The sequence below is a fragment of the Branchiostoma belcheri genome, unplaced genomic scaffold (genome assembly GCF_001625305.1).
Source record: "Branchiostoma belcheri isolate BF01 breed outbred unplaced genomic scaffold, Haploidv18h27 scaffold231, whole genome shotgun sequence".
In the NCBI taxonomy this organism is placed as follows: Eukaryota; Metazoa; Chordata; class Leptocardii; order Amphioxiformes; family Branchiostomatidae; genus Branchiostoma; species Branchiostoma belcheri.
Genome location: NW_017803834.1, coordinates 64,769 through 75,542, shown reverse-complemented (window position 1 = coordinate 75,542; position 10,774 = coordinate 64,769). Strand labels below are relative to the sequence as shown.

At 40.5% G+C, this 10,774-nt stretch overlaps 2 protein-coding genes across 5 annotated transcripts in view; one reads left to right on the top strand and one right to left on the bottom strand.

Annotated features, from left to right (window-relative positions):
- Window positions 1-874, top strand: part of LOC109470773 (protein JTB-like) — a 3,600-nt gene extending 2,726 nt beyond the window's left edge. Inside the window, exon 5 of the mRNA XM_019769848.1 lies at window positions 417-874. Within this exon, the coding sequence (XP_019625407.1) occupies window positions 417-576 (160 nt within the window). The 3' untranslated portion in view covers window positions 577-874. The remainder of the gene's footprint in view (window positions 1-416) is intronic.
- Window positions 875-3,766: 2,892 nt separating this feature from the next.
- LOC109470771 (G2/mitotic-specific cyclin-B-like) lies at window positions 3,767-10,190 on the bottom strand. Of its 4 annotated transcripts, none has more exons than XM_019769842.1 (10): window positions 9,917-10,190; window positions 9,449-9,565; window positions 9,136-9,249; window positions 7,878-8,054; window positions 7,187-7,351; window positions 6,640-6,675; window positions 5,944-6,180; window positions 5,430-5,570; window positions 4,811-4,915; window positions 3,767-4,420 (listed from the first exon to the last, which is right to left on the bottom strand). In XM_019769842.1, exons 1-10 carry the CDS (start codon window positions 9,950-9,952, stop codon window positions 4,319-4,321), a joined length of 1,230 nt encoding a protein of 409 aa, XP_019625401.1. In that variant the 5' UTR covers window positions 9,953-10,190; the 3' UTR covers window positions 3,767-4,318. The 4 variants fall into 4 exon arrangements, with proteins under 4 accessions (XP_019625401.1, XP_019625403.1, XP_019625404.1 ...); XM_019769844.1 differs by having other exon boundaries at window positions 7,193-7,351; XM_019769845.1 differs by lacking the exon at window positions 6,640-6,675.
- Between the last annotated feature and the right edge of the window lie 584 nt (window positions 10,191-10,774).

Here is a 10,774-nt window from a genome sequence, read left to right as displayed (position 1 = left end):
TTGGAAACGGCCGAAAATTCATGCGCGCGTGGATGTCATCCATATAATCAAATCAACATGGCCTAAGTGATGTAAAGTGCCTTTCCCAAGGATAATAACTTAATTGCACAACAAAAAATATTGTACTGGGTATTAAGTATGGCATCTACTAGTACATAACTACACTTTAATAAGGCTAACCTTACTAATGCAGGAGTGGGTGGCTAGTATGGGATAGGTATGAACTTTTACAATCATTGGAGGAACTAATGTCTGTTCAGTCTTTAGTATTTATCCTTATGTACAATATAATGCCATCATATGCAGTATTTAGCTAGAAATGCCATTAGTTAGTTGTCTGCTATCCTAGCCACTAAGTCATGGATGCCACTATTCATTGCCAATTTGTCCTGTTTTCCATTGCACTTATGTTTCAGTTGCCACAACATGAGAGCTGAGGAAAGAGCCTTCTGGACGTTTGAGGGGGTCTGGTTCGGTGTGTTTGTCGCTGGATACATCGCAGTTTTTCTTCGGCAAAGAATTCTGGATGGTGCAGCAACAGCCAAAGTACACAAACAGATTGCAAATAGTGTATGACACAACGAGACCTACAATGTACGATCAATGATAACTTGTGCAGATATATTTGTACAAATAGCTGTTCCTATCAATCTTGTACATTCAAAACAGAAATTGAGCTTCGGTCTTTTTTGGTTTTTCATTATTTTTTTCTTTTTGCTGTTTTAGCTGTGAAAGCTGTAACCTGGATCATGGTAGGGGGAGGGTTAACAGTTTTGGAAAAGCAAAATACATGTACAGCTATTTGTGACGTTTTGACGGGTTATGGACAATTATCATGATTGTTTTAGTTACAGACTGAGAAGGCACTCATGGCTCTTAGGCCACACCAATTTAATTTGTTGGTACTCGGATTCGCCTCTTCATTTTTTTCTGATTTGCAAAAAAAAAAAAATTATTCTGGTCCTGAATCAACTGAAAAATGCTCATATTTTGCCCCCCAACAGTTGAGGAAAGTCCTTTTCTTCCTAGTTGTTACAGTTTTCCCATCTATCATTGCAGTGGTTTGATTAAAAGTTCAAAATTCAATGTTTAAATTTTAACCCAGCCTTTTGTGTTGACTTCATGGCTCATTTTGTAGCATTTAAGCCTATAATAGGATGCCTAGACCTGTTTTTATTTTATTTTTTTTCGCCCTGTCGCTTCATATTTTTTCTGAAAAAATCCGAGAACCGACAAATTAAATTGGTGTGGCCTTATCTTGTTTGTCTAAATTTCTTACATTCATCAATATTATAGTCATCTAAGTTTTGTGTGCCACAACTTCTACAATCTGACACAAGTTGTAAGTAGTGTTGTATGATATAATGTATGTACATTTTATGTATATTGGTATCGCCATGCCATTTGGTTGCCAAGATATTTGACTTTAGTGAAACCAAGTTGTTTACATACACAATAAACTTCCTTACTTGTAAGGAGTCAGAAGGTATGAATTTGGTAATATTAAATCTCATAGCTCCTTGCAAGTCTGAATCTGAGTTTGAATCAAGAAGACCACCAGGGTATGTTGTGTGCTGTCCACTACGTAAGTGGAACTAGGCAGCTAGTTCATGTTTGCATACTACATGTAGTAAGGTATGGATTAAGGGTTAATGACCCGCCCCGAGGTGAATATGGTGTGATAAAGCCTTGTCAGTTGCTATAACCACCGAATAAAGCCACCAAGTGAGCGCAGCGAACGAGGTGGCTTTATGAGGTGGTTATAGCAACTGACAAGGCTTTATCACACCATATTCACCGAGAAAGGGCGGGCCATTAACGCTATTATCATATAGCTTACACGATAGCCTATCCAAACTGATGCAGTAAGTGACACAATGTACAATTTACCCGTTGCACATGCTGAATAGAACATAGTTCCATCTGGAGTCACCTGAGGTCACTGGGTAGAGTTCACGTTCTATGTCTTCTATCTGGGTCACAGGCAGGGAACAGGTGTTCTTATGGAAGTCACCCCAGGTCATTGGAACACAACTTAAGTTATTTTTAGATTTTTTAGAACTAGAGCCATGTTCTATTGGGTAACCTGAGGTCATATGCGGGTGATTATTGGGTTTGTTTAATGTTTGGATTGGGATGAATAAATACCCGATTTTGACTCTATTTGTGACATTACGGCATCATAAGGAATGTGGAATGGAGCCTTCTGATTGGTCAACGTCACCCGGCTATATGATAATAAGCTTTAACGTTCATTTGTGTTGGTAGAATTTATTCTGTAGCAGAATTAATTTCCAACACCAAGGGAAATTAGGACTTTTGATGCACTGCTTATTGAGGCTACAGCTACATAAAGTAACATCATAGAAAACAGTCTATTGCTTATTCCTTCACAAAGATGGGTGCTTTTCAGTCAAGTATTTGGTTTTTCAACGCCCGACCTGATGATGATGATTTGGTTAAGTCCCAGTTTTGAAATGAAGAGTATGTATATGTGAAGACACCATGATGGTTTTCCCTTTGTGTTGGAAATAATTTGAGAATTATTGCAGAATTAAATCAAATTTAGTATTAAGTTCAATGATGTACATTTGGTTTTTAAGTCTTGTATCACAGACAATTTTTGTTGGGGATTATAGAATGGAATGGTCTATTATTTTTCCAGTTATTGTGTTAGATTTATGGTACATGTCATGAAGACTATTGTCATTAGTCTCCACTAAACTCCTTTGCAGGCTGAATAAATAGAAATTAGCCTGAGAAGGTTGTAGCCAGGCCAAGGTTAGTTAGTTGGCCATAGAGGGTGCAATTGACATTCTATCAATCAAATGGTTTATTTGTAAAAACAAAACCTTGTAGCCATCAGCTAAATTGTGTCTTGCTGTACAATTTTGATTTTTGACATATCTGGCATAACACACTAAAATTACTAGTTAATCAATAAAATCCATATCATTATACATTGACATACTTAAAAATAACAGTTACAATTTTAACATTAAAACTAACAATTACAAACATATATTAAGTACTAACACAAAAATATACAAAGTAAATGAGACTAGAGGACAGACTTACCACCCTAGAAATATGATACACATTATTTGGAGGAATTGTTCAATATGCAAACCAGGTATGGTATTGGAGAGTTCTTATATCTGTTGGTTCTGTACTTAGTAGTTTTTAGCTTTTCAGAGTTCCTTGTGTGTCCTCCTTAGAGTTCACCCACCTTAGGAGGTAGGAGATCAGGGTTCAGTTTTGTAGCAAATTTAAGACATAGGTCCTCTCTTCTGTCCTTCAATGACTTGAGTCCTGTTAACTGCAGGGCTGCGTCATATGAGCTGTATTGTCTTATGACCAGCTAACTCCCCTTGGCCTGGTTACATTCATTTTAGAATGATTTCTATTCATTCAACCAGCAAAGGAGTCTGAATCATCAATAAGACTTTGTTGAGCTTACTTCCACAGCCATACAATTCTAAGTCAGTTAATAGTCTCTATTATGATACCTTGACTGGACCTACTGGTATCTCATTCTCTGTACAGGATGTTATTATCAAGCAGACTATTCTGAAGCAGATGAAAAAGTCAGCACTTATTTTGTTGGTCTTGTTTCTTGGAGCTACCCTCCAGCAGAGTTCAAACAGTTCACTATAAACACATGTTCAGTGTTACAAAAAAACACCACTGAGCCATTCATCTGCTTGGAGATTCATCTATTTGTGACCAACATGGTATTACAGAAATCATTCACAAACAAGACCTGATTTTTCATATGTTTATTGTGAAGGCCAAACTGAATAGTACATTACAATCAAATTCTTGGACTACAAGCAGTATACACAAGTGTTGTTTACACATTCTACAACAATACTTTACAACATGGCGGCAACTTACAGAAGATTGCACTGATACATATGAGCTGACCACTGATACATATGAGCTGACCTAAACGCTGCTGCTATTTGGGCGGCTATGTACAATCTGTTCCTCGCCAACAAAATACAATTTTTGCCTTGCTATCCAAAACCCTTATTTTTCACATTGTCTTACAAGGTTATTTTCTTTTATTTTTCACAATGATTTCTTGAGACTGCTAACAAGTAACATCTAACATTTTCACGCGCCTACAGTTAAAACAAAAAGCGGTCACTAAAAGTCTATTCCTTGATCGAGTAGGCAACAGCCAGTGTTTTATAAATCTTGAAAGTCGCAATGCCTAAAACCAAGTAAATGAAATAAGCAACACAGGACTATGCAAAATGCTAGGGGTTTAAAATCTGTACATTTGTTTTACTTTGCTCAAAGCTACTGGAAGCTATGATGATTTTTCAGCCAGTTCTTGGATGTAGTCTGACTTGAGCTCTGGGATGGTAGCGATCTTCAGGAACTTGGAGCTTGTGTACTTGTTTCTCACCGCCTAGGTAAAAGGAACAACAAAATTGGGTCAGTCAACAGAAACACAAACACGCAAGGAAAATTTTGAACATTGTATGCTTGGATTTTTTTTATGGTTATAACTTGTATTAAGACTGGACAGTAAGACATTCCAAAAATGGAGACAACCCATAGCCCTTTTCAACAATCCCATTGCATGCTGGGAGATTGCATGCCATGATGGGTAGCACAAGAAATCATGACAGCATGGATACAGTACTACCCATAGTGCAACAGTCTCCCAGCATGCAACAGGATACACAATTTCCATACATCCAACTTGTCATATCACATCTTTTTGCAACACAACAAGTCTACCCAGGCACACAACATTCAAACGGAGTGAAAGATGTCTTGGAAACCAAGTCCTTACCTGCAGTTTGCTTGTAGAAGACTTGGAGATGTTCTTGGCCATATGTCTCATGATGGGCAGCAAGTCTTCCTCGCTGTATGTGCTGTAGTACTCCAGGGTTGGTGTCTACGGGGACAAAACATACTTGTTACAAACTATGGAATTGAGAATAGAACAGGAAGAGCATACTGTAGTAACAGCAGTGGTTAAGGATTTGCATCTGCAAGAAGTAGCCATGTTTATCAGACTAGCTAGCTGGTTGTACATCTATGTGGCCCAAGGGCCATAGACAGGGACACTGTAGCACTACTGCCCTTTTTACACCAAAAGGTGAGCCAAGAATTCTGATTGAAGTTGGACTAAGTTTTACAATTCAAATGAAAGCTCATCAGTTGGTAGAACCCATGGCTGAGAGTTTAGTTCCAACACAAGAAAAACTCACCATAATTTTCAGTTTATCTTGTCAGGTGTATGATCTAATATGATGCCACGAGTGAATAAAAAAATTGCAGGAAGGTTGACAATATCAACTGAGAATTAATGCTGAATTTCTTCTCTTGTGTTGGAACTAAGATTTGTAAAGTCTATGTAGCTAAGTTTTACCGTGGTTGGTTAAAAAGTTTACCCTGAAATGTCTTACCCATTCTGATTGGTCGAGGGTCTTGGCTGACAGACACAGGGCGGCAGCAGCGATCTGAGAGGGGTTGTACTGCACCATGTCATAGTCCACCAGGGACATCTCCATCAGATACTTAGCCAAGGTGTGCTTCTGGGCATCAACCTGGCAGGTAAAGCAAGAGGTAGAAAATTTCATTATGGAAAAAGCTCTTAAACATCGTCCTGACTGTACACATAAATGTACAACTGTAGCATTATATTTCATGTACTGTATATCTCTTGTTTACAGTAGCAAAATTTTGCTGTTTGAGAAAAACGGTTCTAACTACAGGTTGCTGTTTACCTTAATCAGTCCAAGATAGAAATTTATCAATATTTAGAAATTGAAATCAGCAGTGTCTTGACTTCAAAGCAGGCCCTCTGCACAAGTCCAAACAAATGTCATAATAAATAAGTTTCATTTTGTCAAATCAGCCACAGATAACTGTACCTGTATCCCATGTCATGTTTAGGCACCTAAGCATTACAATGCTCACCTGTCCAGCCTTTGAGTTTCTCCTGAGGAAGTGCAGTGGGAGGGGCTTGCCCAGGTTGAAGTTCAGGTTCTTGAGGATGAGGATCTCCATACTGCGGATCTGTGACTTGGTGTAGGCGTTGTCCGTGATGTAGACAAAGTCCGCCACCTCGGGCGCGTACATCTCCTCGTACTTGGACGCGATCAGCATGGCCGTCACCCCGACCAGCTGCAGCTTACTTCTGGATACGGACTGGACCTGTGTTGAACAGACATTTACTTTGAACTTGGCTGATGGCAGGGGTACTCTTGACTATACCTATGTCTCATTCACAGATCCCAGTGCCCTGATCTTTTTCTGCATGAAAATTGCAGGTTGTCTAACCTTTCTACTGCAATGCTAATAATGACTTTGCAAAATGCTGACTGCAGATGGGTTATTTCTACCATTACCAAGCAGTGCATTTCTTTACCCATAATATCCCATTCTCCCAGGAGACAGGCAACAGGGTCTGTGAAATGGCCAGTATCACAAAAGTGTCACAGCAATAACAAAGCAACTACACTACAAAAATGTCAATGCAACTGCAAAGACTAAAAACAACCCTCTCAAAAGCATCAAGTGTCAGCAACAAGACAAAAAGCAGCAAGGAAATTTTTGCACAAGCTAGATGCAAACTACAAGCAGGATGAGTTAGTTCAGCTTTTTTGTTTGTACCTTTTTGTCATCTTGTCCTTTAGACTGACTGACAGACTGGGGAAGATACGAGAGGTTTGGTGTATTTAGTCTGAGCAATGAAAACGTTACTAGAAATTGCTAGAAATAAGTTCCTATACTAGCAATTTCTAGTGTAATTTCACAACATTTCATCACGTATAAGTAGTACACATCTAATACTGTTTCCATTGTCATCGAAGCCAATATTGTCATCAAATCGGATCTCGATCAAAGTCAGTAGTAACTACATCATGTAAGATTGGACACTGGGCAACTCTCCAAATCCAGATGTGGTATCCCAGTTACCTATCTGACTTCCTATGCTGAGTTGCCTATCTGGAACACAATTGGCATTGAGTACAGTAGAGGTTATCAATATTGAAATAGGGGTAACAAGTAACAAGTAATCCCAAAATAAACCTGGTGGTTGTTTTAAGGGGGCAACAGTAGAATATTCTGGTCAGAAAAACCAACTGGAATACTAGATACAAAACTACTGCTACAGACACTACAAAGATAGTTCAAAACATCTTGTTCTGTGACCTACATTTACCTGAAGGAATCTGTCTATGATGTCCACTGTGAGGAAGAGGGTCTCCTGCAGCAGGTGGAAGCGCAGGTGCACCTGGATCAGCCAGTCAATCAGGATCCCCCGCATCCTGGCATTGATCACCTGACCGTCAAGGTAGTTGGGGTTCACCTTGTACTTACGCTGTGGTGGAGGGAAAGGAAGACTACATCAGTCGGCATTCAGGAGGTTGCTGGTTTAAACTCTGCTCTCAGTGCTTACAACTAAGGTCTAGGAAAAATGTGGTTCCGGTTTCAATCCTGAAAACAACTAGGGTGGAAGGTAGGGATTACCTTTTTTTCTTCTAGACAATCTCTAGCAATACGACTTGCGTGAGGACAAATCTTTCCAATGTCAGCAGATGTCAGATCAAAAGGTTGATCAGCTGGAAAAATTTATATCCCTTGCAGGGTTCCACACAAAAGGCTAAGGACAGGCAGTTTTTTCTAGGGTTGGTCGGGAGACAGAAAATTGTTTTCCTAGAATTAACAAGTAAAGTCACTAAACAAGTTGGCCTCTTGCCGTTAGTACTTGTCCAACTGTAGAATGACCCGAAGAAATGAGATGTAAGAGAACCATACAACAGTGTGGGAAGGACTTTTTAACCATTCTCTGCTGCATTATGTGGCACCATATGAACAAAAAAATGGTGCAATAGTCCGCAGCTCACCTCAACATGTCTGAGGTATTCGTAGATGTCGTTGACGAACTCCGTGCAGAGCTGGGGGTTCTCCTTGTCCTCGCTGTCGATGTCCTCCACTTTCGCCATCAGAGAATCCGAGAACGCCTTCTTCATCTCCGTCATGTCCATCGGGTCCACTTCCATGGGCGCCGGAGAAAGGGTTTTCTGGAAAGAAAAAAAACAGTCTTGAACAAATTAGAGTGCTGGTTATCAAATGTACTAGAAATTTTGAAAAATCTATAGGGCAAGTATACACTAGGATATTTTGTCTTGAGCTGCATGACTATGCAATATTCTTTCAATCTTGACCAGCCTGCTTCATAGCCTGGGTACCATCCCCAGTAGTATATTCGCAAACTCTATAACTGGGTCTGGACTTGAACACATATGTAGAGTCTAAATATTCGTTCAGATTTTGAACGAGCGCGCTGATTGGTCCTACTCGTCTAAGCCCTTTTTTGGGTGTGTACATATTAGGTAAGGGCTGTTCGGATATCCGAACGGCGACGTTAGCGTCCGTTCGAACGTCCGAACGCCTTATCATCAACATGTCCGACGGCGAACCGAACGCTAAAGCGCACATGATATAGCCGTAGTCAGTCTTTCCGTGATAAATCATCAACATGGCTAACGCACAAGCCGCTCAGCTCACGGAGGTTGATGTTGACCTTGCAATCACGTCCGTTTTGGACGATTTAGACGGAATATCGTCGCTCAAAAATGAGCAAAAAGATGCATTGAATAATTTCGTTCGTGATGTTTTGGGCGTCCTACCAGTAAAAAAAACGCACCGAGAAAAGGAACACTCGCGCGAAGATCTGTGTTTACAAAACAACAAACATCACTTGAATAATGCAGGCGCGCCATTGGCCGTCGCCTCTGAGGCTCAGCCAATCAAATGAAGCCCCGCTGCTCGGGCTAGCTCATTACGTGACGTCATCACCAATCGTTTTATATGTGTTCAAGTCCAGACCCAGTTATAGAGTTTGCGAATACACTACTGGGGATGGTACCCAGGCTACCTGCTTCAAGCATGGACATGTTCATGGAACTATACGTTTGTGGTATTGCAGATGCAGCAAAAAGAAAGTTAGTTATCTTTCATGGTAATGATAAGTTTGTGATACAGAAGTGACCGTGAAAACTGTGGATGTGCAAGTTCCACGAAAAACTGCTTTGTAGCGATTTTACAGTAATTTTTCAGTGGGACAAATTTTTCGAATCATCCACGACTATCCACACAAACCTCCTTGGTTGGTTGTTTCTTCGCGGTGACATTCTCCTTGACTGCCTCTGGCAGTGCTGTGGTTCCACGGGACTTGGGCAGGGTCTTCTTTTTCATCACATCCTTGGCAGCAACCTACAATGTGTCAAATTTTGTCATGACTTCCCATTAAACAAATGCTAAAACAAATAATTTATAGCACAAAATCTTCGTACAATTATTCAGATTCACGGAAAACTGATTTTCTATTGACTAAAAAGCACAAATGTAAGTTTAAAAATCTTGTACGCTGGAAGATTGCAGGATCTCTACTGCAGACATTAAATAAACTCACCTTTCCGATATTGGCCTCCTTGTTGCCAATGCTAGCAAGTGCAGCGCGTGGTCTGCCGGTCGCCATCTTGTTCTTGGCCATGAGGGCTTTGCCTGCCAGAATATTCTCATTCTGGCTCTGAAAATTAATGAGGAAAATAAGGAAAATGTTAGAATATTTTACACGATACGTGGGTAGAGTAAAAGGTGGTATGAAAAGAGTTGTGAATTGTGAAGACGACATTTTTTCTGCTTGGTAAACATTTAAATTTTAAAATTCTAACTTCCTTGTCTGTGACGCCGTTTGCCATAGTAGGGCGATTTTGACCATTTAAGATGTCCTTTGCAATAAAAGGATATTTCATATTGGAGAGTAAATAGACGTACGTACAAATTATAATGAATATCGTTAAGACAACGCGACAATAATGGTCAATAATTTCAGCAAACCACGCCAAAACGTTAAACTTTATCAAGACAAAGAGCTTACCGTGGCAGCAGAAGCGGAGCGGGTTCTCAAGGCCATTTTCTCGGGAAAAAAAATTAACAAACGGGAACTGAGAAGCGATGGAAGGCTTCGGTAAACTCTTCGGTGATGTTCCTCGAGAAAAACGAAGTAGTTGCACGTAAAATTTCGCAAGACGGGCGGCCCAACAATCTCAAAAGCAGGCAAACTTGCAACTGTGTGCTTGTCTGTGTGCAGCGCTTTTCAAATGCTCAAAACCCACGCCCTGAGCTCTCATTGGTCAGAAATGTTAGCCATTCGGCGCTGCCATTGGACAAGATTGACCCTTTAAAATACAACGCCATGGTAACGGTAGAAAGGTTAAACTTTTTTGCTGGAATTAAAAGAAAAAAAGGTAAATAATTGCCATAAACGGATATCAGAAACATGACTTTTTAAAAACCGTCCTGTTATTTGTACTTTCCAAGCTCTATTCACGAGTTGCACATTCCCATGATCCTTTGCGCACAGGGTAGGTCACGTGGGCGCACAGGGTAGGGAAAGGTCGCGGTAAACCATGTGACTCATCCTCGGCTCTGGTCGGAAGAAGTCGGAAGTGTTCGCGAGCGCTCGGAAATTTCAAAAATAGGCTGACACCACTGCCGGCGGCGGGAGGCACGTAGTTTTTCACGGCGTTCGTACGGCAAAGCGGCATTGAATTTTTGCTCCATGACTATCGGTATGGGATAGGATAGGGTTGATTCAACATACTACGTGAAAATGTGACAAAAAGGCAGACTTTTGAAATTGAATGCTCCCAGCCTACTATCGGCCAGATAGCTTAGGGCACCTTCTTCCGACCAGAGCCGAGGATGAGTCACGTGGTTTACCGCGACCTTTCCC

Coding starts and splice junctions, on each gene's coding strand:
- LOC109470771 (XM_019769842.1), bottom strand. CDS start 9,952: ATGGCCTTGAGAACCCGCTCCGCTTCTGCTGCCACG. Junction 9,566..9,916: donor GCTCCGCTTCTGCTGCCACG/GTAAGCTCTTTG, acceptor ATTAATTTTCAG/AGCCAGAATGAGAATATTCT. Junction 9,250..9,448: donor AGGAGGCCAATATCGGAAAG/GTGAGTTTATTT, acceptor GACACATTGTAG/GTTGCTGCCAAGGATGTGAT.